The sequence below is a fragment of the Artemia sp. Qi Xiang Cuo genome, chromosome 15 (genome assembly GCF_049724085.1).
Source record: "Artemia sp. Qi Xiang Cuo chromosome 15, ASM4972408v1, whole genome shotgun sequence".
NCBI lineage: Eukaryota > Metazoa > Arthropoda > Branchiopoda > Anostraca > Artemiidae > Artemia > Artemia sp. Qi Xiang Cuo.
The window spans coordinates 11283098-11311087 of record NC_142808.1 but is presented as its reverse complement, the minus strand read 5'-3'; the positions used below and the strand labels follow the sequence as shown (position 1 = coordinate 11311087).

At 36.1% G+C, this 27990-nt stretch overlaps 1 protein-coding gene across 1 annotated transcript; it reads right to left on the bottom strand.

Moving 5' to 3' along the window:
- Positions 1–99: 99 nt before the first annotated feature.
- Positions 100–26744, bottom strand: LOC148943321 (uncharacterized). Its single transcript, XM_089101098.1, has 2 exons — positions 26685–26744; positions 100–672 (listed from the first exon to the last, which is right to left on the bottom strand). The coding sequence occupies exons 1-2, from the start codon at positions 26685–26687 to the stop codon at positions 100–102; spliced, it is 576 nt and encodes a 191-aa protein (XP_088957224.1). The 5' UTR covers positions 26688–26744.
- Between the last annotated feature and the right edge of the window lie 1246 nt (positions 26745–27990).

Below are 27990 nucleotides of genomic sequence, written 5' to 3'. Positions count from 1 at the left end.
GATAGGAATTTGGAAGAAAAGAGATAGCTGATGTACTTTTTTTTGTGGTTTTTAGGTAAATGGCCGTATTTCTGGCTTTAAAATACACTTTATATTATCTTAATAATCAAAATTACCATAAAGCTTATCAATGCCTTTTTGCTGTTTTAGCAGCTCCTGTACTTTTTCAGGTAATCCAAAAAACGGACCAACATCAGTGTAGTGAGTCAAAATCAGGAATGCTGGAGACTTTTTCTCTGTTTCTAAATTATTACCAAGAATTGATGCGTTTCCCAAAGAAGCTGAGCTACTACCTCGCGGTAAAGTCAAACCACTCACAGACTTCCCAAACCTTGCGTTAGTTGCAGCAGTTAGTTGAGTATCTCCAAACAAATTCTGTGAATCAAGACTTCTTCTAGAAATTGGCTTTACAAATTGAGAATCAGCATCTGCCGCCGGGCGTTTCCGTAACGATCTTCGTTGCGGTGACCTTATTTGAGTAGGTGAGGCATGAAAGCACCTACGCCGTTTCAATGCTGCGGGTCGATTTGATAAAACCGGGCTTGTTGGAGAAGTTCTATCAAATAGATCTTGGGACTCTTCCCTGGCAACTTCATTTCCAGATGGCCCAATTGCAGCAGGCTCTAAAACTCCAAGAAGCTCGTCAGTAAACAGATAATCCTCGGCATCATCCTAAAATAAAGGAACTTCATATTAAATTTCAACTTTTTGCTTTTGTCGAAAGTGAGTTCCAGCTATAAATCAAATATTCATAAATCTTAAAAACGATGAAAAAAAGAAGTTCAATCCCACTTTCTGTGGCTATAATGAACAAAAGGTCAAGATAAATAGGCCAAGAATTGTGGAAAAAAAGATAATAAATTACTAAATATTTTTCTTTTTTGGTCATCCATCTGGACCAAACAAAACAAATCGTCCCTGAATGGGGGGGGGGGAGGGAATTAGACCCAATTCTTCGTCCTCTTCCACAGAGATCAAACGAAACAGGTTTCTGAAAAGACCTAGCTAAGACGTTAAACATTAGGCTATTTTTGGTAAATTATTTTGAGGTCCAACAGCCCATTTTGGTAGATACCCTGATGACTTGAATATGGGTACCCAAATCAGGGACCTATTGGAAGTTGGCCTGTCAAATCCCGTACAGACCCCAAAAAGTTAAAATTAGGGCTATTAGTATACTCTTACCTTCCACTAAAGGGGTTTTTCCGCCGTCCAATTGTTTACTAACAATGTTAGCTAACAGGTATTTGTTTGGGTGGCGGAAAAACAATTGTAAGCTAGCAGAAATATATTCTAAAACAATTTTCTTCAACAAGTATTTGATTTGTTAAAGATATTCTCTAATCATGTTAGCTAACAGTTTTTAGTTGGACGGGAAAACTGTTTACCTAACAGTTTTTTTCGTTTGGATGGTGAAAAAAAACCTTAAGTTTGGTTGAGATTCGACAATCCATTCACACAAAGTCCCTGGTGGTAACAATTAGCAGGAGCATTCTGTTTCCCAAATATTAGATTGTGTCCACGCCAAAAAAATTACAGCTAGAATATTTACTCTCCTCATTTGGTTGAGATTCAGCAACTGATTCTCAGCAATTATAACCAAAATCTAGCAACCACCTTTTCTCACAAAGGTAAGAGCTGGTTTGGAGCCCCAAAATGATCATCAAGGGTATTTACCCTTACTTTTTAAAGTGCTTGGTTGAGAAAAAAAAAATTGCTTCTTCTGGATGTCTTTACAACAAAAATATAAACCCTCCCCTACAAAGGTCACATCACACTTGGGTATATATATATATATATATATATATATATATATATATATATATATATATATATATATATATATATATATATATATATATATTGCAAAAAGTGAATATTTACTGTCCAATTTGGCTCTGGATCATCTGCAGAAACCAACCTCAACAAGGAAATGCCTTTCCCAGGATGTAATCCTTAGCTGTCCACCACTTTTTGTCCTTAATTTTACAGGAGGCCACAATAAATGTATTTTTTGGCTTTAATTTTAAGATTAATTGAAGAAAATATAAAATTAAAATTCCAAGACTTTCTGAGTATTTAAGAAAAAGGCCACAATAATGCCTATAGAAAGCTTGAAAATGTATGGCTGTTGCAAGGTTTTTACATAGGAGAGAGGAGAGTAGATAAGAAAGTCTATTTATGGGGAAGAGACAGCATAAATTCAATTTTTAACCTTCTGCCTCCTATTATGTAAAAGCTGTTTTACAAATTTTTGGCGTTACAAATAGACTTTACATATACTGGTATGCTCCTCCCATGTATAAGCAGCAGCCATGGATACAGCTCAGAAAAATCATAAAAAGGGCTTGCAAGGGAATCGAGGGGGAGGTTAGGGGCAGGCCCATACATATTCTTCAGAACTTTAAAAAGCTCCCCATAATTTCCTACACTGTGACTCTTCAAGTCTGTTTCCCAAAAATTAATTCTTCTCAAAATATGTGAGCTCATGCTTATGACCTTAGGGTACTTTGGGTTACAGAAATGAAAAGTACAACAATATACAAAGATAAATCAGCTAATTAAAATTTAGATTTAAAGAATACCAAAAAGTTTTCACCCATTCAGTTGAGGCACTTTGACCTGTCGATTTAGCTTTTTTGTTTCTCGTTATGAGCTATGCTTAGGAACAAACATTCTTTACTCAAAATTCTTGAAAACGTGCAGAAAGAGGGCAAAAAATACCCAGGAATAGGGTGTCTGGCATTTTTCAGGTACAGTTACAGCAATTTAGTGCACAGAGTGTACTTATGTAACAAGAAAAAAGTATGATGCAAGGCCATACTGACTTTTTTTTATCCTTAAAAACTAGAGCTCCTTTACTTGGTCAGTTCTAGTACATTTTCTTTGCAGAGCTCCTTTACTTGGGCAACTAGAGCTCCTTTACTTGGTCAGTTTTCTTTACAAAGCTTCTTTACTTGTGCAACTAGACCTGCTTTACTTGGTCGGTTTAGTATATGTTCTTTACAGAGCTCCTTTACTTGGGAAACCAAAGCTCCTTTAGTTGTTCAGTTTAGTACATTTTCTTTACAGAGATCCTTTACTTAGGCAACTAGAGTTCCTTTGCTTGGTCAATTTAGTACATGTTCTTTACAGAATTCCTTTACTTGGGAAACCAGAGCTCCTTTACCTGTTCAGTTTAGTAAATTTCCTTTACATAGATCCTTTACTTAGGCAACTAGAGCTCCTTTGCTGGGTCAATTTAGTACATTTTCTTTAAAAAGATCCTTTACTTCGACAACTAGAGCTGCTTTACTTGGTCGGATTAGTACATGTTATTTACAGAGCTCCTTTACTTGGGAATCTAGAGCTCCTTTACTTGGGAATCTAGAGCTCCTTTACTTGTTCATTTTAGTACAATTCTTTTACAGAGCTCATTTACTCGGGCAACTAGAGCTACTCTACTTATTTAGTTAATATATTTTCTTTACATTTTTGGGGAAGAGAGCAGCAGTTTTAGGAGAATGTGCCTTCCACAAGTTTTGGTTAAAGAGCCCAAAGGGGACAGAGGAAATAGAAACTGACTTAGAATCCTCTAAAACAACATTAGATAACATACTTTAGTCTCTCCTAGGCTTTTAAATAAGTATGCCACTAGGCATGTGCGCAGGTGTATTTTATAGCGTTATGTATATTTCATAAATAGAATGTCTATCTATCTATCTAAAACAAAATATCATTATTATATGGGAGAGTATCTGTACTTTGGACAATTCTTTTTCTTTGCCTCCAACTCCCTAAATGGAAAAATACCTACTGCTTGAATTCTGCAGTGATGATCAATAAGGTGAATGAAAGAGAATAAGCAATACCAAGAGACTGGGGGATTTCATAAAAGATAGAAAGAAGGATAGAAAGAGAAAAGGGGATAGAAAGAGACTGGGGGATTTCATAAAAGATAAACTGGAAATAGCTTTGTTATAATAGAATTTCAGAAAGTAGAAGACCCCAGGATCAAGCAGTTACAGTTTGTGTGATGTATGTGGTGGAAAGGTTAACATGATCACATGGTTATCTTATGCTACCTGGATGGCTTCAACTGATAAGTGAGATTTGTATTATTCATAAGAAATAGCTGGGGTTTCTCTTTGTTTGGTATTGGAGTGGAGACAGAGTGATGAAGAAACTCAATGAACACTAATGCTGTAGTCTATCCACTGTCACTAACACAAGCAAAAGTACAAGGTGATACCCCTAAAGTAATCGTTGCTGTTGTTTTTCTTTTCCTTGGGAAGATTAGTATTGGTGGAATTGAGTTTCCAAATTGTATTGGTTGAACCTATCCCCTAGAGGGACTAACTGCTTCAGGTTTTCTGAGTGAAAGGCCTTGATTTCATAACCTAAATCCATAATAGCATTTCTTGCCTGGTCTTTTCTTGTCATCCCAACTTGAAGAATAGGCCTAAAACAATCCATTTTTTCTTGCATACTCATAGGCCAACTCCAAGACTTCAAAGATGTCAAGATAGCTTAACATGTCAAAGTAAAATAACCCTGGCTATTTAATTTCTGTTTTTACTTGCCATACATAGGACATGTTGCAAGTACAAATATTTGGGACAGTCTCAAATATGGAACCAAACAATTTCACTGAAATAATTCAATTTTAATCTAAAATGGTAAAAAGAACTCTTCACACCCACCCATTCTGTTTCAAAAGGAACTTATGAATAAGGAAGTGAAAGAAAATGGTCACTTTAAACCCTATATCTCCCAAGAGAGTTTACAGAACTTCACAAAATACTTTGGAGTGCACCTGAATTTTAAGACCTATCCAGTTTAAGACAAAAAGGTGACTTTGGATATGAAACTTCTCTAGATATCACCTATTGCAGATGTTTTTGCGCAAATTTTGATATTTTTTTGCAAGATGGCATGGATGTCTCTTTAGGCCTGTCCCAACTATGAATACTCTCCCCTAAACATTTTAAAATCATTTCAAATAAAATTTTGGTAAAATATATATTCAATCATGCATGTTAATAAACACACAATGAGAATATAACCAGTTCAATGTAGGGCCTTCTTTTCTTAGTTTTTTATGCATCTGAATTTTAGCAGAATGGACCTCCGTCGAATTGTGGGATCTGATCGAGAAGAGGGCTGACAAAAAGAGATCTGTTCTCAACACTCTTTCCCCTGATAAGATAAGATATAAGATAAGATATTTATTTCAAAAAATGACTATCACAAGCCCCGAAGGGCCGAATTCACATTTCGGGGTCATATAATAAAAAAAGACATAGAAATAGCACAACAACTAAAAAAACTGGCTAAACAATGCCAAAAACAACAATATCAGAAAGGCAAAGCCATTAATTAGTCTAAAAAACAAAAAGTGTCAAATGTAAGAAAGTTAAAAAGGCAGAAATTAAAACAAAACCAAAAAAAATGAGATAAAAATAGTGTTAAAAAGGTTTAAAAGAGAGTATATAAAAAGGGGAGGGAACGGAAGAGCCAAACGGAGACCAGCATGGGTATCACCAATACAAAAAAAAAAAAAAAAAAAAAAAAAAAAAAAAAAAAATAGGGGTTAATTTGATCATTAATGAAGGGGACAAAGATTTTTTCATATCTGTAGGTTAAACAAAGGATGGGGGACAAGATAGGAACGGGTTCAGAAACAGTACGTGGCAGGCGGTGTCTGGATGGGGAGTGTCTTTTGGGGAAAATGTTTTCCGAGCGAGGGTTTATTATTGCATTTTTTGCAAAACGGAGGCACAGTGTTCCTCTCCTGTGCTCAAGAGTTTCCAGCTTGGCCTTTTTTAGAAGGAGTGAATATGGTACCAAAGTTTCTTTAAAAATTATTCTTAGGGCTCCTTTTTGAATAGATTCAATTTTATCTGATTCATCACGGGAGATGCCAGGATGCCAAACTGGACAAGCATATTGAAGATGCGGGCGGACAAAGGAAGCATAAATCCTTAAAGAATGGGAAGGGGGAGACTTTAAATTTATTCAAGGGCTTAAGGAGAGACATGGACGCATTAGCTCTACGGACAATATCTTTCACGTGGATATCCCACTTTAAATTAGAGGAAATTGTAACCCCAAGTAATTTAAAGGAAGACACAGAAATATCTGGGGGGATAGGGTCAAGGAAGGCGGGGATAGTTTTCAAGAAATTTTTTGTCATTATATTTGATTTTGGGGAAGTTGCTTTCTTAATTATGTTCATAACTTCATTTAAAATATGGGATCGAATTTCAAGGGGGTTTCCCTTTATAGTACTGTGGCGTATATCAAGAATTACCTACTCATTCCTGCATTTCCGTTTTTGGGGAACGTCCTTATTGGCAATCGTTACTAGAAGTAAAAGTGGTCCCAATAAGGTTTCTTGAGGGCTTCCACAATAAATAGGGAGTGGTTTAGAGAAAATATTTTGTATTTAACAACTTGGGATCTATTTGAAAGAAACGATGCAACAATATTTACTAACAGAGGATCAAGTTTAAAGTTAACCAGTAGTGAACGAATTAGGGTGGTGTGGTCAACCAGGTCAAAAACTTTTTGGAAATCAACTAAGACAAGGTTCAGCCAGACATTTGGTTTATCAAGGTTACTTACGATGGTATGCACTATGTGCACAAGGTAATGGGTGGTGGAAGTTTTCTTTAAGTTACCAAACTGCCGGGTGTCAATACACGGACAAATTTTATCCTTAAGCCAGTCACAGAGGAAACCTTCATAAAGTTTGGAAAAAACGGAAGTGAGCGTAATGGGGCGAATGTTGACGAAAGTCAGACTGGCGCATCTTTTGGGGACAGGTGTTATAAAACCCTGTTTCCAGCAACTTGGGAATTTACCAAATTTTGTGATGTGGTTGAAAATATTTGATAAAGGCTCTGCAATTTTGTCCGAAAAGGCTTTAATTAAGTCAACTGGGATGTCCAAGGGACAAATACTTGATTTTCTAAGCTTAAGAATTTTATTTATTACATCAGAGGGAGAAATAAAGGGGAAGGAAGTATTGGAAGGAATAGTTGGACTTGAGCCAGTGAAAGGGGGAGACTTTGCACGATGGAAGCAAGGTACAAGTTCAGATCGTTGGCAGTCTTATTAGGGGGTCAGGGAGATGAAAATCAATTTCGGAAGGACTTTTTCCGCATATTTCTTTAATTTTTCTGTACTATTGCTTGGGCTTGTTAGAATATAGATCTTTGACTTTACTATTATAATAATTAGAAGCTGCTTTTCTTAATTTTTTCTTTAGGAACTTCCTTAGACCATTAGCCTCAGTAATGAGACCTGTATTGAAAAAATTGATTTTTTTTTCTTATAAGTTTTTTAAAATACTCAGCAACATAAGACTTATCTGTAGAACACGTTTTAAATTTTTTCTCATGAAAATGGGATTCATAATTACTCCTCTATAGATTTTGGAGGGACAAAGCCATGTAGTCAACGTCATTTGTTTGATACACAGTGGACAAATTTTCATTATTAATCCTGTACCAAAATTTTAAATGTCAGTATTCAGTGATTGTTATATAAGCGGTTTCTTTTATATAACACGACTGTTTAACTTTAGCCAGCGGTTATAGGAAAAAGCTAAAGTGGTAACTACCCCCTAGAGGGGGCAGAGTGGAGACGGGTTTGTACAACTTCGAAAGATTAGTGCAAATTAAATCAAGAGTAGTATTTCCTTTTGTAGTAGGGACATTAACGACCTGTTTTAAATTAAAAGCGTTACATGTAGAATCAAGTCTTATATTGTTTGTGTCACCCATCAGGAAAATTCTTGCATTTGGGTATTTTGATAGTACAAAGTCAGCACTTGCATGTAATTTTTTGATAAAATTTATTTTGTCAGCAGATCTATGATTAGGGGAGTAATAACAGCAACACGGGACAATTAAATTAAAAGGACGCTGGCAACACTTTAGGTCGAACACACACCCACATAACTTCATCAAAGTGATTTAGACACGGAATTGAGATTTCACTTGGATATAAATCATTACGGATAAAGAACAGAATTCCGCCACCTTTCTTACCCAGAGGGTGGTTTTCTGGTCTCAGTTTAATAAATTGAGAAAAATTGTTAATCTTTAACATGCGCAAATTTTGAGCTTGAACTTCAGTAATAGCGATTACATCTAATCTATATATTTTAGAAAGGGTTACAAATTCATCAAGTATTTCAAAGTTAAGGCTTTCAGCGTTGCTCAGCAAAAGTGTAGGGAATAGAAAACGACTTGTGAAGATCTCGTTTTAACACTTTACTTTTTTTATATCACAGGTGTAGTCAGGGGTTCTAGTGCAATTCTTGACGGGGGCTAAAGTGAGAACAAGGGACAGGGGGATCAAATCCATCTTTTTCAAATACAATTGTATTTAATTGAGCAGGTACTTGCGGAGTCTCTAAACAGCGGTAACTATTTGAAGTTTTAGAAACTCTGCATGGAGGTGTTAAAAGAGGATCATTCTGCCTGCTTACTCTTAAACCAGAGTCATACTGGTAGGGTAGCCAGGGGGGATAAAGTGCAAGGGAAGGGAGAAAGGTTTCCTGGTGATCTGGGAATAAGTCATGTTGGGAGTGTTCTTTAAATGGGGGGGGGGGGGTCGGGGGGCAAGAGGATGCTGAGGAAGGGAACGACGGTGGGGGTGTCTGAGAGGAGAAGGGTTTGGTTTGTTTCGGCAAATAACGGGTGGAGTCCAGAACCGGCCGGTAACTTCTTGGACGCACGGAGAAGAAAGGAGTCGAAAGGAAGTGGATTTTTTAGGAGGAATATGAGTGAGGGGGGGGGGGGGGTTTGGGGATGGTCCAAATTGAGTGAAGTGATTGTGGGGGTTGGACTGACTGGGCACACGTAAGTACTTGGGGCGGAGGATTGTTTCGAGGGATGGATTCCTGAGGTATACTGCTCTGTATCCGGTATGCAGGGGGATAAGACTGAAAGTCGAATGGCACACGAACCAGGGGAGGGGGGGTCGTGAATACTTTCGGCGTCGCCCTAAAAAACGTTGGGTTTTAAACCTGCGCTCCAATCCTGAAGATGCATGAGCAAAAGTACACGACTTATCAATACAAGATAAAACAGAACAAAGATCAACATGGTCAAAATACACATATAAGAAACATTAACTCCCGAAATAAACTGAAAACAAATATATAGAAACTTGCATTGTTTGCGAAACTTGCAGAAACCACTATCAAAATGCTTGCAGATCACATTTTCCTTTCTGCTTATTTTTATATTTATTTCACTTTTATCCTTCACTTTCGTAATTTTTTCAAAGGTAATAAAAATGTCATCGTCTGGTAATGACTTCTCCATAACCTTTTTGTTTAGTTTATTATCACCTGATAATTTATGTAAAAAACCAAGAGTCACTGGAATTCACGAACTCAAGGGCGTCATCAGTAGTCATACTACACGTTGGTATTTGTATGCTCTCATGGGATACTCTGCAATTAATGCTGGATTTGCTGAACTCTGATTCCCTAGTGTAGTTATAATTGGTTCATTGTTTTTTCAGTCCTCTTGTAATTTGGTGATTTTCGATTTAAGGGTCACTTGATTGTTTTCTAGACTGCAGAGTTCATCTTCAATAAGGAGGCGTTGGGAATTATGGGAGTTGATATTTTCACTTAATTTTTTAATTTCAAGATCGCGTTCATGGAGTATATCCTTACCAATTTTTTGGTCATTGAGAAAAATATCAACTTGTTTTTTCAAATCTTCTATGGCTACTTCATGCTCTGAATTCTTCTCTAACTGGGACTTGTATTTATCTTGGAGATGAGCCAGCTGTTTGATATGTTTAACACAGTCAACACAAGGGGGGACTTGGGAAGCTTGATTTTTTGAAACTGATTTTGGGGTTGTAGGTTTTGTGGCAGACTTGGGTGTAGAGCGTGGTTTGATGCAAGAGGGTGATGCAAGACACCCTCTTGAACTAGAATATGCTATGCTTGATAACGCTACAAAGAAGAGCGTCTATGCTGATAAAAGCCGCAGCCTTGAACAGAAAGCTCAGAAGGCTGAAGAAGCTGCTAGATGGGGAGACTCTTGGTCAGGGTACCACATCCCCCATGAGATAGTCGAAAAACGTCCAAAGACGGATGAACCTGTAAAAGATGAGTTTGGACAACTTCTTACTGACCCTGATAATGTGAACAAAGCCTGGGCGACGCATTTCAAAAAACTGTTAAATAGACAACCACCTGCTGATCCTCCAGATATACAAGATATGCCATTTCTAAATATAACTGTTGATATTAAAGTACCCTTTGGTGAGGAGATACTAAAGGCAGCTAAGAAGCTGAAGTCTGGAAAGTCCCCTGGGGAAGACCAAGTTGCAGCCGAAATTATTAAATGCTCAGTAGCTGCATGCATAACTGTGTGGACCACGTTTTTCTCTATAATTTGGAGAAAAGAAGAAATTCCTAAGGTTTGGACAAAAAGTACTCTTGTCAAAATATTCAAAAAAGGCAATGCTGCAAAGTGCGAAAACTGGAGGGGTATCAGCCTTGTATCTATACCAAGCATACGATCGGCCACTATACTCCTTAACAGAACCCAACCAGCATTGAACGAACATATCCAAGAGGAGCAGCATGGATTTTGGCCAAACCAATCATGCACTGATCTTGTATTTACTCTTAGAATGCTGCTAGAAGAAGCAAATGAATGGTTCAGTAAGCTTTACTTGGTCTTAATAGACTTCAAGAAAGCTTTTGACTCAGTAGATCGCCAAACACTTAGGAAGGTTCTCCAATAGTACAGTATTCCTGATAAGCTCATTCAAATCATTGAAGCCTTCTACAAAGACACAGAATGCTTTGTGAAGACAAGTGACAGTGCCCATTACTTTTGTATCATGACAGGGTGAAACAAGGCTGTGTGCTATCACCACTGCTATTTATTATTTATCATTTTATTGATTATATTCTCTGGACCTGCAATAGACATGGGATCCAGTTGGATAATAAGAGACTCGGAGATGTTGATTTTTCTGACAATATCGGCCTCCCAGAGTCCTGCAAACAAAAGCTCCAGCATTACCTTAACCAAGTCAGGGATGCTGCTGAACATTTTGGCCTTAAGATAAATACCAACAAAATAAAAAGTTTGTCAAACACTGGATATCCACTCAACTTACAATGCAATAACCAGACAACAGAGCAAGTCATAGAATTCAAGTACTTAGGAAGTACCATCCACAATTCAGGATCGTGTCAGCAAGAAGTCATGATAAGAATTGACCAGACTAATGCATCTTTCAGGAAACTCTAAAATTTGGTGCAGCCAGAAGTACTCTCTCTGACTCAAGCTGAGGCTGTTCAACCGCAGCATTCTCTTGGTTCTTTGCCATGGTTCTGAAACATGGCACACAGATCAAATACTTGAAAAGAAACTCCTTGCATTCAAAAACATGTGCTTAAGGCACATTCTAAATATCCACTAGTCCCAAAAAGTAACAAATACTACCATACAACAGAAGACATCTCAGCCACTGGTAACCAAAGTGATCAAATATAGGAAGTGGAGATACCTCAGTCATGTGATCTGCATGTCTGAAACTTGACTACCAAAGTTCATCCTTCAGTGGCAGCCACGTGGTACCAGAAGAAGAGGACGCTCCACGAATCCCCTACAATGTACCTACCGGGCTGACATCACAAACCTCAATGACTCAATCCAAATTCAAAATTCAAATTCAATTAATTCAAAAACAAGACATAGCTCTCGCGGGCAAAGCCCAAATATGATGTCTCTTAGTCATAATTAGCAAAATAAAGTTGTCTGATAAAACTTCGTCAGGATAAATAAACTAAAGGAAAAAAACACTTGAGATTGAGAATAAAATTGTCTGATAAAACTTCGTCAGGATAAAATAAACTAAAGACTAAAAACACTAGAGATCACTGTAATATTTCACAAAGCTTGGCACAAAGCTTTTACTGTAGTGCAAGGTGTCAAGGTGGACTGGGGTTAGTTTCGGAGCCTTCTCAGCCACTTCCCTGGGGGGACGAGATCTTATATGGACAAAAAATAGGGGAAGGAATGATCAGTCGATGGGATGTTGAAGGAGGGAGGAGCCAAATCTTTGGCATAATTTTCCTCAGCGGGAAGAAAGGGATTCAAGTTTAAATTCCTCGAGGTAAAAGGAGTAAGGTAGAGGGGATCCGCCATAAATGATTTGCAGTGATCTCTTCTGAACTCGTTCTACTTTATCAATTTCATCCTGGGTAAGGGCAAAGTGCTAAACCGGACAAGCATATTCAACTAAGGGGGGGATGAAGGTGTGAAATATTAGTTTCAACTTGTCCTTAGGAACTCAATATTTGTTCAGGGTTTTTAGCATTTGGATTGCGCCATTAGCTTTTTTTTACAATTGTCTTTGTATTCTCCCACCATGGGAGGTCAGAAGAAATCACCACACCAAGTAAAGTTATTTTATGGCTTATTAGATCGGAAGCAATAGGAGGTTCGAAAGACGGTTGAGTATTCGGAAGAAAAGAAAATGTCGTGACCAAGCATTTGTCTTTATTCACAACCATGTTTAGTTCAGCCACCTCTGAGGTAACTTGGTCAATGAAACCAGCAGCATTGCTCTTCAAATCCTTCGATACGATTTCCGTTAAAGACAAGTCGTCAACATATTTCCATCTGTCCACCAGCTCAGCAGCAATTTCATTTATCATGAGGAGGAAGCCCAGCGGCCGACTACAGTTCCTTGTGGAATTCCACAAAAAACTGGCAGAGAAGTGGAAAATTGGTCTTTATACTTCACAGTTTACTCTCTATTTGTTAAGAAGCTCTTGATGATTTTAATGATAAAGCTGGGTATATTTTTTTCTGCCATTTTTTCTAAATAGATTTTGTGATCAACAAGGTCAAATGCTTTTCTGAAATCAATTGCAATTAAATTTATCCATTTTCCAGGTTGATCCAGGTGTTTTAAAATAAAATCAATTAAATTAAAGAGATAATGAACTGTCGAACACTTAGGGATGTTACCAAATTGCTTTCGATCAGTTACTTTCAAAAGATATTTTTTCAGCCATGCGGCAACAAAGCTTTCGTATATTCTGCTAAAAACTGACGTAACTGTGATCGGCCGGACACCAGAGAAATCATTAGCTGCTCCTTTCTTTGGAATGGGAGTAATAAACCCTTTCTTCCATTTCTTTGGAAAATATCCTGTTTTTGTTATATTATTTAAAATTATCTGAAGGGGAAATGATAATTCTTTAGCAAATGCTTTAATGATCCAACCTGAATGGGAAATCTGGGCGCTACAGTGATGAGAGATGACTGGCAACTCTTCTTGGATACCCTAAGCACCTCTGGAGGCACAGGAGGATCTAAAGTCTGAAGAGCTGGGCTTATGGAAAAAACAGCTTATGATATTCTGCACTCCTGCACAGAACTATTTGTGCATAATGCACAACATAATTACACGTGATTACTGGGCAATACTACTTAGCAGCTAAAATTGCATTTCTTATTTTATTGCAAATCTTATTTTATTTATATGTGTGCTTTACTGAAATAAGCTCTTGGATATAGGGCCAAAATATTCATTAAATGTCTAAAGAAATTTCAGTGTCTTAGATAAACTTGTTATTGTTTATTCTTTATAAGCAAGTAGTCCTTAACACCCTCTTGCCTAATTTTTTTTAATCTGAATTTTGGTAAATTAGGAGTTTGGCTTTTAGCAAACAAACTCTTCTGTGTAAAGTTGCAAAATAGAAACAGCTCTCTAGAAGAAGAAAAACAGAGGCCAATTTTATGCTCTTTTTTACAATTAAAGCTGTTGACACGCCCACTCTTCAGATGGTCCTATATATAGCCTTAGGATATACAGGCAATCCAACTAAAGAAAACTGAAATGATCAAATTCTTACTTTATAATATGTAGCATATCTTGTTTCCTTTTATTATTACTTGCATAGAAATGGTCTAGAATGATGGCTCTCTAGAAGGAGACTCATTAAAACAAAAAGAGAGACATTTTTAGATTACTAGTCTTATGTTCATTTTCATGGTTTTGTTTGTGCCTTCAAGATACAACTGGAACTGCCCATCATCTGTGTCTCATTAATAGTGATTAATTTATTTGTATATAAAAAAAAGTTGTGCTGAGATGCTGATACTGTTTATCCTACCCAACCAACTTGCATGCTCTGTTAAAAACTGGATTTTGAGCAACAGTTTCTGCTCAAAAATACAGAAGAATGGTGCCTTTGATCATAACTGTCTCTGGTCATTGTTACCAAGTGGGCTTAAATTGCATCTATCCTAGCACACTCTTAGTCAGAAGGAGTGTCATTGGGCTGTAAACATAGTCACAATCCTGCTCTTTTATATTTTGTGTAAAATGTTTTAACTGCCCTGTCAACAATGGAGTCAAACAGATCCAACCTTGGACCTTATTTCACTCCAAAGTGCAAATTAAGGTGACTCCAGTGGTTACATACAATTTAGATATATATAGGCTATTTGCATATTGAGAGGAGGGGGTAGAGTTCATTTCTGGGTATACCCTTTTTCTCTTATTTTAGATATGGCTTATATACCTGTGTTAGTGTCAATCTTATTAAAAACCAGTATACCCATAAATTGAATTAAATTTGGCTCCAAAGTGTGAATTAAGGTAATTAAGGTAATACATCTCCATCTCCCTTCTAGAGACCTCATATGGCCCTAGGTTATAATAATAGCTAGCCAAAAAGTGTCGTATTATTACTTTATAATATACAGTAAGTATTAATGACTCATGTTTCCAGTACTATTCTTTCATCTGTAACACATGCAAGATAGATGATAAAAGAAACTAGTCAACCAGCTTGTTTCAATGGTGAATTTGATTGCAAACAGAGGTTTCTCACTGCGTTTATGATTTTAAACTTTAGTTTATTGGGGTTTAGGGGGAAAAAAGGTACCTAGGTTATGCTTCACTCCCCACCCCCTAATGTGCAAATATATAGCTGAAATTTGTTTCTATACTACTATATTTTCATCCAATTTTGTTTTATTTCAATAGCATTAACCAAACTTCACTTCTTGCGTGGGTTACAGATAATAGAACAGTACCATGTTTCCTTGTTTTTTCCTATTCTTATATTTTTGAATCAGTTTTCACTATTTATTATGAGTTTTTGCCTAGGTCTACATGAAATATTTAAAGAGGGGCTGGGGATAAATTGTTTAAACATGACAAAAAAATGCAAACCAAAATTGTCTCTCTATTTGTTCTGGTATGTCAATTTTAAAAAGCTGATATTCTAGATTTTTACTGGTATAAATTTGGGACTAGTAGTAATCATAAAGAGGCACGTTAAGCAAACAATTCTTACTTTACAAAATGTATAATGATACTAGCTAATATATTATCCAAGGGGAGAACCTTTATCCTCACTTCTTTCCTCTTTTTTCCTAATTTTTCCAACTTAAAAAAAATAGGAAAAAGCCATGCTTCCAAAATAATGTTTTGTATATTTTAAAATTTGTGTTACAAATTTTTTTATAGTTGGTATTCACTCCAGATACTCTTAGTTTTGTTTCTTAAATATGGTTCTAAGAAATTCATGAATTGGGGGTATATACTCTGTTAATATATAGGTTCAAAGAAGTTAATGAATTTCTTAGAATCACATTTAAAAAAATAAAAAATAAAACTGAGAACAGCTGGGAAGAATGCCATCTATAAAAAAAAATATAGCACAGATTTCAAAACATACTAAACATTTTGTCAGAAATAGGGCTTTCTTCTATTTTTATTTAAGTTGGAAACAGAAGGAAAAAATAGGAAAGAAGTGAGGATAAAGGTTCTCCCCTTGGATAATATGTTAACTAGGATCATTATACATATTACAAAGTAAGAAGAGTTTTCTTAATATGTCTCCTTATGATTAGTACTGGTCCCAAATTTATACCATAAATCAATGAGAAAATGACAAACAAATAACCTATATTAGGGACTCCACTCTTTGACTACTGGAAAAAAATACTTTATAAGCTTATATAAAATGGACTATCCAATCTCCTTATCAGAGGGAATGCTATAGCATTGCTTATAGTAAAGGCCATACAGATCCAATGTTTTATAATTACTATTTTTTTTTTTTCAGAGGCACTTCATATGGAAGGGGTCGTTGTAGAAACTTCAAGGGTGGCTCATTCGAATTGAAATCGAGGGTTCTAGTGCCCTTTTTAAGGGTCAAAAGTGATTGGACGGCAACTAGCCCCCCCCCACGCCCATCATTTCCCCAAACACATCCACTCAAAATTTTGAGATATTCATTTTGTTCAGCATAGTTCATTTACATATAGAAATTATGTTTTTGAGGAGGACACTCCCCCAAAGCCTTCATGGCAAGGGTTGTAAGTTATGCCCTGGGGGCATACAAGGTTTTTATAGAAGGCTTTGTTGCATAAACTTCAAAAAAGGCTCATTCGATTGGAAATTCAAAGGGCTAATGCCCTTTTTAATAGTCGAAACTGATTAGAGGGCAACTAACCCTCCTCTCATGCCCACATTTTCCCCAAATACATCCAATCAAAATTTTGATATAGCCATTTCATTCAACGCAGTTTTAAGTTCTGTAAATTAAGTCTTTGAGAATGACAACCCCCCCCCCGCCACCGCCCTCAGGGCAAGGCTTGTAAGTTATGCCCTGGGGGCATGTAAGGTTTTGTATAGACAGTGTTGTCATAGAAACTTCAGAAAGAGCTCATTTGACTGGAAATTTAAATGGCTAGTTCCTTTTTTAATAGTCAAAAGTGATTCTAAGGCAACTGACCATTTCCCCAACACCCTCCACCTACCATTTCCACAAACACATCCAATCAAAATTTTGATATAGCCATTTTGTTCAACATAGTTGAAAGTTCTGGAAATAATATATTTGAGCATGACACTTCCCCCACAGTCTTCAGGGACAAGGGTTATAAGTTATAACCTGGGGGCATATATGGTTCATATGGAAGGAATGCTCATATAAACTTCAGAGAGGGCTCATTTGCTTGGAAATTGAAAGGTCTAGTTCACTTTTTAAGCATAAAAAAATATTGGAGGGTAGCCACCTTCCCCCCCCCCCAAACCACTTTTTCCCCAATGCATCCAATAAAAATTTCCAGATAGTTATTTTGTTAAAAATAGTTTAAAGATCATATAACAAAAATTCCGGTGTCAACACAACCCCCCCTGACCGGGGGCATGCGGTGTATGTTATGCCCTGGGGGCATATCTGGGTCTTATGTAAGGGACGCTCATATTAACTTCAAAGAGGGCTCATTTGAGTGGAAATTGAAAGTTCTAGTTTAATTTTTAAGAGTCAAAAGAGATTGGAGGGCACCTAGCCCTCCCCCTCTACACCATTTTTTCATCAAACCTATCCGATAAGAACTATGAGATAGCTTTTTTTAAAATAGTTCAAAGACCATATAACGAAAATTCCGGGGTCGACACAGCCCCCCCCCCAGGCCTGAGGGCAGGTGTTGTAAGTAATGGCCTGGGGGAATATATGGTTCTTATTGAATGGACGCTTGTAAAAACTTCAGAGATGGCTCATTCAATTGGAAAGTGAAAGTTCTAGTTCAGTTTTTTAGAGTCAAAATAGATTGGAGGGAAACTAGACCCCCCCACTCCCCTTTTTCCCCCAATGCATCCTCTAAAAATTTTGAGATAGCCAATAAGTTAAAAATTCCTCAAAAGTCAGATAACAAAACTCAGGTGTCATCACAACCCCCCAGGGTCCAAGGGCCGGCATTGTAAGTTATGCCCTGGGGCATATATGGATCATATGAAAGGGATGCTCGTATCAACTTCAGAGAGAGCTCATTTGATTGGAAATTGAAAGTTCAAGCTCACTTTTTAAGACTGAAAATATATCCGAGAGAAGTTAGCCCCCCCCCATGCCCTCTTTTTCCAAACCCATGTGTTGAACATTTTGAGATAGACAGTTTGTTAAAAATATTAGAATGGTCGGATAAGAAAAAATCCAATGTCAGTACCACCCCCCGGGGCCCAGGGGACGGTGTTCTAATTTATGCCCTTAGGGCATTTATAGTTCTGATGAAAGGGATGCTTGTATAAACTTCATAGAGGGCTTATTTGATTGGAAATTGAAAGTTCTAGTTTACTTTTTAAGAATCAAGAGTTTTAAGGGCAATTAGCCCCCCCCCCCCACACTCTTTTTCCCCAAACCCATCTGCTAAAAATTTTGAGATAGCCAGTTTTTTGGAAATTGTTCAAAAATTAGATAACAAAAACGTCCCCAAGGGCCCGGGAGATAGGCGTTGTACGTGGTGTCCGGGGGGGGTATATGGTTCTTATTAACGGCAAGCTTGTCTAAACTTCAGGGGGGGGCTCATTTGATTGGAAATTGAAAGTTCTAGTTCAATTTTTAAGAGTCAAAAGTTTTCAAGTGATGTATAAAAGGTGCGTGACTCAACATTCAGCATCTGATACAGAACAATATAAAGAATTTAGTAGAAAGTTAAAAAGTCTTTTAAGAAAGGCAAAAATTGATTACTTTGCACAGAAATTTAAAGATTATGAAGGATTTTCTTCCTGAAGCAAGTGATACAACAATTTATCCTCAACCAGTGAGATCGTGGAACTTGAGGATATCTTAAAAAGTATGAAAAAATCGGCAGCTGGAATGGACTTAATAACCTTTCAAATATTTCAAAAAATTTACCCAATTATATCTAGTCATCTGTTGTACCTTTTTAATCAATGTTTTGAATCTGGAGTGTACCCTAATTGCTTGAAGAGTGCTTTGGTTAATCCTCTGTATAAAGGAGGTGATAAGGAAGATATGAACAACTACCGTCCAATATCTCTACTTCCAATGATTTCTCGTATTTTTGAGAAATTGATTTATAGACGACTGATGGATTATTTTGAAAAAAGATATTTTTTTCACTCTAGTCAATTTGGTTTTAGAAAAAATATGTCTACAGAGCCTGCTTTATTATTTTTGACAAAATTTTTTAACGATTTCCTAGATTCAGGGTTAAAGGTGGGTTCAATTTTTCTAGATGTTTTGAAGGCTTTTGACTGTGTTGATCATAAGATTTTATTGCCTAAGCTTGAAGATGCTGGAATTCGTTTTAAAAGTCTGAACTTTATTGCTTCATTTCTTGAAGGAAGAATGCAAAGAGTACGGCTGGGCACAGTCCTGTCAGAAGAGATGGTAGTAAAGTGCGGTGTGCCACAGGGGTCTTTGTTGGGTCCCCTATTATTTCTTGTGTACATTAATGATTTAAATGGATGCCTCAAACAACTGTCAACTCCAAGGTACACTGATGGCCCGGCGCTAGCAATACTTCCAAGTTTTGCTGATGATACTTAGTTTAACATGGCTGCAAAAACCGACGCGGACTTCGAAAATGGTATTAAACGAAGAACAGGGATTCCCGAAAGGTGGGTGCAAGTGAAAAAACTGCATATCAATAATAAGAAAGCAATTTTCTTGCTTTATGGCAGTAGTGTAAACTACTGTCCATGGATTGAAGAAATTGAGTTATAAAATGGAAGTTTAAAACGGACAAGTACAGTAAGGTATCTTGGTGTAATTGTAGATGAATGCCTAAGTTTTAAAGATCATATCGCATTTATAAGTACTAAATTAGCCAAAAAAGTTGGTACTCTGCGGAAGCTGAAAAATTTTTTTCCTAAAAAGGTTATTAGAATGTTATACTTTTTTCTTATTCATCCATATTTGCTGTACTGTGTTACAGTTTGGTCGTCGACATTCACTAGCCATTTTTATCCGCTCCGTGTGTTACAAAATAAAGCTACAAGAGTTTTGACCAATGATTTGTTTCAAAATTCGGTCAGATCAAGGTATCTTCAATTAAAAATTTTACCATTCTGTGGTTTGGTTAAATTTTATGTAAATTTGTTTATGTATAAATTTTTTTCTAATTTATTACCTGCATGTTTTTCGGAACTTTATAATGAAAGGGACCATAGTTATGAAACTAGAAATTTTGAATTAGTTAGAACGCCGGTTCCAGTTACTACCAGATCTAAATTTTCTATTAGGTATATTGGTCCTGAAGTATGGAACAGGCTTCCGGCGGAACTAAAAGGTAAGAAGGTTCTTGAGGAATTTCGTGCTTCTTTGCGATGTATTTGTTTTAACCAGTATTGTAGACACGGATAAGTTATTGATCTGGGAGTAAGTATATGTTTGTGAGTGTTAAAAGAGAAAAATTTTCCTGTGTGTTGAGTGAGTTGATTGTCGGTATATGAAAGGAAGCATGATGAATCATAGAATATGAGTGTTGAATTCCTTTAAGTTCCCTGTAAAATAAAAAAATGCATTATCCTTAGAAGGTTGATTAATTGTTTTGTATGTATGGGGGAGGAGAGGAGGAGTCAGAGAGTATGAGGTCCCTGAGGTATTGTATGAGTGTATAAGTAGTTGAAGTGATCCTTTTTTTTGGGTCATCCCAAACACGCTAGTATGAGTCGGGACCTATTTTGATATTGTTGGTATTATATGCAGTTTTATTTTGTTAGCATTATGTGGAGATTTGTATGTTGTTTTTTTTGTGACCCATTTGTTAATAAAAAAAAAAGATGCCTGAGGGCAACTACCACCCCCCCCCCCCACACACACACCCTTTTTCCCCAAGCCCATCCAATAAAATTTTTATAATAGCCATTTCATTAAAAATAGTTCAAAAGTCAGATAAGAAAAATTACTGTGTTGATGGAACCTGCCAGGGCCCAGAGGCATGCATTATGAGTATTGCTCTAGGGGCATATATAGTTCTTATGGAAGGAATGCTTGTATAAACTTTAAAGAGGGCTCATTTGATTGGAAATTGAAAGTTCTTGTTCACTTTTTAAGAGTCAAAAGAGATTGAAGGGCAACTAGTCCCCTACCCTCCTCTACGCCCTAAATGTATCAGATAAAAATTTTGAGATAGACATTTTGTTAAAAATAGTTCAGAGTTCTGATAACAAAAACTCAAGTGTCAACACAGCCCCCCCCCCAGGGCCCGGGGGTAGGCGTTGTAAGTTATGCCCTGGAGGCATATATGGTTGTTCTGGAAGGGATATTTGTATAAACCTCCTAGAGGGCTCAATTGATTGGAAATTGAAAGTTGCAAGTCACTTTTTAAGAGTAAAAAGTGATTGCAGGGCAACCAGCCTTCCCCCACACTCCATTTATTTTTTTCCTAGAGGCACTTCATATAGAAGAGGTCGTTGTATAAACTTCAAAGTTTATAAGTTATCAAAGGCTCATTTGATTGGAAATCGAGAGCTCTAGTGCCCTTTTTAAGAGTCAAAAGTGATAAGAGGGCAATTGCCCCCCCCCAACCCTTTTCCCCTAAATACATGTGATAAAAAATTTGAGGTAGACATTTTGTTAAAAATAGTTCAAAGGTCAGTTAAGAAAAACCCCTATGTCAACAAAACCTCTCCCAGGGCCCAAGGAAGACATTGTAAGTATTTCTCTGGGGGCATATATGGTTCTTATGGAAGGTATGCTTGTATAAACTTTGGAGGGCTGAAATAATTGGAAATTGAAAGTTCTCCTTCACTTTTTAAGAGTCAAAAGAGATCTGAGGGCAACTAGTCACCCTCTCCATGCCCTATTTTCCTCAAACCCATCTGATAAGAACTTTGAGATAGCCATTTTTTAAATAGTTCAAAGGTCAGATAACAAAAACTCAGGTGTCAACACATTCCCCCGGGGCCTGGGGGCAGGCATTGTAAGCTATGTCCTGGGGCTGTATGTGGTTCTTTTGAAAAAGATGTTCATATAAACTTCAGAGAGGGTTCATTTGAACGGAAATTAAAAGTTGTAGTTCATTTTCTGAGAGTGAAAAAATATTGGAGGGCAGCTAGCCCCTCCTGCCTTCCACGGCTTTGGGTGTTTCAGATAGATAAACCCATCCGATAAAAACTTGAGGTAACAATTTTGTTAAAAAATAGTTCAACCGTTATATATTAGAACTCCAGGGTCAACACAGCCCCCCAGGGCCCAGGGCCAGTCGGTGTAAGCTATGCTCTGGGGATCTATATGCTTTTTATCGAAGGGATGCTCGTTTGAACTATAGAGAGGGCTCATTTGATTGAAAATAGAAATTTCTAGTTCACTTTTAAAGAGTCAAAAGAGACCAAACCTTAATTAATCCCCACAAGCCCTTTTTCCCCAAACCCATCTGATAAAAACTTTGAGATAGCTATTTTGTTAAAAATAATTCAAACATCAGATACAAAAATTACGAGTTTGGCACAAACCCATTTTTTTATTTTGATTTTATTACTTTGATACCAGTTTTGATACTTTGATGAATATTTGGGTTTTTTTTTAAGTTTGGTTTTGAAATAAGGAATTTTTAACACTTGAAATTTTTGGCAATCAAAAACGGACAGAAATTAATTAAAACAACTTTCTGAAAAATAGGTTTTTCAAACAAAAGTAAAGGCCATATTAAACTTAAGCTCAGAAGATACAAATACCTTTGAAAATTCAAACTCAAAACAACAAGAAATTACTATTAGAGAATAAAGGAAACTCAAAACGAACAGAAATTAAATAAACAATCATAGCAAAACATACAACAAGTAATAATATAAATGAACAAATAGATCTTAAAGCAAGTAATGCTTAGTTTGAATATGAAAATCAAGCTTAAAACGAAAACAAATTTCCTATTGAAGTATAAATGAAACTTAAAACAAACAGAAATTAAATAAACAATCAATGCAAACAAACATACAATAGATAGCCTATAATTTTAGTGGTTATTTTTAATATTAGGTACAAAAGAAAATATTTGTCATAAAATTGGTTTTCAGGAAAGCGCCAATGATGCAGTAGGTTATAGAGTTTTACAGTGAGAGAAGGAGGTCATACCCAAACTCTTGTTTGTAGTGATTTTTTTTTTGTTTCAATTTAAGTTTCACTTGTTTTAAGATTTATCTATTAATTTACATTAATATCTATTGTATTTTTGTTTGCATTGATTGTTTATTTAATTTCTGTTTGTTTTAAGTTTCGTTTATACTTCAATAGAAAAATATTTTTGTTTTGTTTTAAGCTTGATTATATTCAATGTAAGCATTATTTGCTTTAAGATCTATTTGTTCATTCATATTATTAATTGTTGTATGTTTTTGCTATGATTGTTTATTTAATTTCTTTTCGTTTTGGATTTCATTTATTCTCAAATAGTAATTTCTGGTCATTTTGAGTTTGAATTGTAAAAGGTATTTGTATCTGCTGAGCTTAAGTTTAAAATGGCCTTTACTTTTCTTTGAAAAACTTATTTTTTGGAAAGTGTTTTTTAATTAATAATCAAAACATTTTAGTCATCTAGTTGGAAAATTTGACCCACCTGTATAGGAGAAATCCATATTTGCAAACTAGTTGATAATAAGTATCGCCCCAGCAAAAATTTTCCTTTCCCAACTAGTTGACTAATAACTTCTCCCCAGCAAAACTTAATTTTTTGAACTAGTTGACTAATAACTTCTCCCCAGCAGCACTTAAATTTATCAACTAGTTGACAATAAATGTTGCCCCAGCAAAACTTTCATTTTCCAACTAGTTGACTAATAACTTCTCCCTGGCAAAACTTGATTTTTTCCAGCTAGTTGGCTAATAACTTCTCCCCAGCAAAACTTAATTTTGCTAACTAGATGGAAACAAACATTGCCCCAGAAAACAATTCATTTTCCAACTAGTTGACTAGTAACTTCTCCAAAGCAAAACTTAATTTTGCCAAGTAGCTGGAAACAAACATTGCCCCTGAAAAGAATTATGGCCAGTCAGCTGGATACCCAGAACAATCTGTAGGCAATTTCTATAGAATACATGTGGCAAATTATCATCCACTTTTTGGCATTTTATTTTAGGTTTGTGTATAATAATGGCATCATTAGGAAGGGAAGGTTACTTTATTCTATGTATGACATCTAATATGTTGAGAGAAAGCATGAAATGAAAACATCACTGGTCTTACTTTATCAGCCTAGCCTACAATGTTTTTTGAGAAGTGCTGTTAAACTGAAATTTCACTCTTATTTGGAAATTGGACTAATTTACCCTTCTGTTCTTAGAGATGTGTGCACTCACAGTTTCAAGTAGCTCAGCGTATAATAAATAGGCCAGGGTGGAAGTCTATTGCAAAAGGGGATTCTACCCTTTGACTATTAGAAAAATTACTTTATAAGCTTATATAGAATGTTACTATCCAATCTCCTTCTAACATCATGTTTATACAATCCTAAAAGGGGCTTATCCCAGATTTCCCTCTCAATCACTCGGATTATCTGTCTTGGACTTTTCTACAATTAGCCATGTCTTGATGCCTACTGCAAAATACTTAATTTTCATTGCATGTGTTGCTGGAAACAAACATTGCCAAAGAAAAAAATTCATTTTCCAACTAGTTGGCTAGTAACTCCTCCCCATCAAAACTTTATTTTTCCAACTAGTTGACTAATAACTTCTCCCCAGCAACACCTGATTTTGGCAACTAGCTGGAAACAAACATTGCCCTAGAAAACAATTCATTTTCCAACTAGTTGAATAATAACTTCTCCCCGGCAAAACTTGATTTTTCCAACTAGTTGACTGATAAATTCTCCCCAACATCACTTAAATTTGCCTACTAATTGACAATAAATGTTGCCCCAGTAAAACTTTTCATTATCCAACTAGTTGACCAATAACTTCTCCCCAGCAAAACTTAATTTTTCCAACTAGTTGACTAATAAATTCTCCCCAGCAAAACTTAATTTTGCCAACTAGCTGGAAACAAACATTGCCTCAGAAAACAATTCATTTTCAAACTAGTAGTTTCCCCCCTCCCAGGAAGTTTCCATTTCCTTTAAATCTTTCTTTATGACGTCCTCTCACCCCAGGCAAGGACAACTTGCTTTCCTTTTTAGCCCTAGACTGTTGGACAAAAAGGAAAGTCTTTGGCAATTTGTCATCCTTCATCTGCAGAATGTGCCCTAGCCATCTCAACATTTCTTTCATTATAGCCCTAGAAAGCAGGATTGAACCACATTTTTTGTACAGCCTACTCTTTGAAATGTGGTCAGTTATCTGGGTACCTAGGAAAATCTGTAGGCCATTTCTATAGAAAACATCTAGCAAATTGTCATCCACTTTTTGGAATTTTCTTTTAGTTTTGTATATATTGATGGGATCATCAGGGAGAGAAAGTTGCTTTGTTGTAGGATAACAACTACTATATTGAAAAAGAGCATGAAATAAGAGCCTTGCTATTTTTATTTTATTAGCCTACCATGTTTTTTGAGAAGTGCTGCTAAACTGAAATTTTACCATTATTTGGAATTTGACTAATTTACCCTTCTATTTAGAGCTATGTGCACTCATAGCTTAAAGTAGCCCAGCCTATAATAAATAGACAAGGGTGAAAGCCTATTGAAAAAATAAAGTATTGTTGAGGAGAGGTTACTAGTCAACTAGTTGAAAAATGAATTGTTTTCTGCAGCAATGTCTGTTTCCAGCTAGTTGGCAAAATCAAGTGTTGCTGGGAAAATGGTTCTTGTCAACTAGTTGGCAAATATAGATTTCTCCTATAGGGATGGGCAAAATTTTCCAACTAGATGGCAAAAATACTTTAACTATAAGGAGATTGGATAGTTCCATTTAGTATAAGGTTATAAACTATTTTCTTTCAATAGTCAAAGAGTGAATATCCCCTATATTATTAGGGCTAGCCTATATATGCATATATCATGGGTGTGAGTGTTAAAAATTGCACAAAATAAGGAATCTACTAGTATCATTATTATTTTATGTTAGCTTTAAATATAGCCTAAGGCTATGTAGAGGGGAGGTGAGGATGAATTGTCACAAATATGGTAAATATTTACCAAATCATATTATTGAGTTACAACTTAAGTGAATATACCACTTGATACCTTTTTTATGCTCCTTAAAAATGTAATAATCATTTTTGTTGGATATGAATTTTAGCCCCCATCCCTATATATATCAATTCAGGGTATATGCTATATTTGCACATTAGGGGGGTGGGGGGAAATTTTAAACTAACCTCTCAGTTATATCAGAAACAAAATTACCCCTACCCCCCGACTGTGGAAATATATACCCTGGATTGGTATATATAGGGGTGGGGGTGAAATACATTTCTGACAAAAATGATTGTTATATTTGTAAAGAACATAAAAAGGACATTGAGTGGTATATTCACTTTAGTTGTCACTCAATAATATGATTTGGTAAATATTTACCACAAATATTAGGCCTACTTAAACATAAGAAAAACATGGATTAATCATTTAAAAGTATCTCTCTTTTGGCCTTAGGCTATCATATCAGGAAGAGCCACTCAAGGGTGTAATCTGTCAAAATCCTGGGGGGTGGGGGGGGGGTGGCAAGCCAAATTGGAACCAACACTCCTAAGTCAAGTGAAAATGACCAATTGAATATTGTCAATTTCCATGGATACTCAAACTCTCAAATTATTTAGGCCTATTCTGATAAGATTTTTGAAGATGCTAAACTTCAGCTGGGGGAGGGGACAAACCTTGGTCTGGGGGTCACTTGTATCTGACCTGGAACACTAAATACACAGGATTATACTTTAAAAGCACAGAAAATTGTCTGACATAGGCTAACCAAACAATGCATACCCTATGAAATTAAAATTTACCATATGTTATATTAAACTATTAACAGTTGTTGTTTTTTTTACATGTTTACAAGCCTTAAATTTAAACCTTCGTTCAGTACAGTGCTGCCAAATAAAATTTTATAATCTATGGAAAATACCAGCACTGTGAAATTCATCAAAAACCCGTGATAACTTCATCAATCATAAATCATCAATCATTATATTAATACTAAACACTATTACAAACATAAAGAAAAATTATTTGGCCCAAGAAGCTTGGCTTGTTGTGGGCCATACAACACAATAATAAAGCACTAAAATAACCATAAATATTACCCTAAATCAAACAGTATATATGAAATAAAGATTATAGACAATGAAATCTAGCATACAGTGAAAAAAAAAAATCATTATAATAATAACGATACATAAGGGAAAAACACAAAAAGGAGAACAACACAAAAAGGAGAAAAGGAGAAATTATTTGGCCCAAGAAGCTTGGCTTGTTGTGGGCCATTGTATAAAGCACTAAAAGAACCATAAATATTACCCTAAATCAAACAATATATATGAAATAAAGATTATAGAGAATAAACACTAGTATACAATAAAAAAAAAAATCATGATAATAATAACGATACATAAGGGAAAAACACAAAAAGGAGAAACACCAGGAAAAGAGAAAACACGGAAAATAAACGAAGGGGAGAGAGAAATTACTAAACTGGAAAGACGCGACGAAAAACTACATTTGCAGACAGAAATAACGGGACATCCGGTGGGATTGAATTCCATAATAGAATTGATTTATAAACAGGAGACCTCTGGGATGCTGTAGATGAACGTTTGGGTAAAATAAGTCTACGAGAAGAACTACGTAAAAAAGTAGAGTACCTACCTGAGCCTGTCCATGAAAAAAATTGCTGCAGAGGCGGTGGAAGTGTACCTAGAAAAGCAGAATGTGCTAAATAAAGACTGCTTTTACCCACAAAACTCTCCAGCAGATCTATTCCAGTATCATTATAAAGATCAGAGGAAGGGTGAAGCCGAGGGAGAAGAAAACTAGCCTTCACTACCCTATTTTGGGCTCTTTGAAGTGAGCAGAGAAGAGATTCATTAGTATTAACCCAGACAGAGGAGTAATAAAAAAGGTAAGAAAAAATAAAAGCATAATAAAGAGAAAGCATAACACCTGGGGGAAGAAACGAGTTAACTCGGTTCAATATTGAAGACTTGCGGAGGATGAGGGAACGGGAATGAGTTATATGAGGTTTAAAAAAAAGAAAACAGTCAAGATACACACCAACAAATTTCACCATAGCAGCTTTCGGTATAATATCATTCC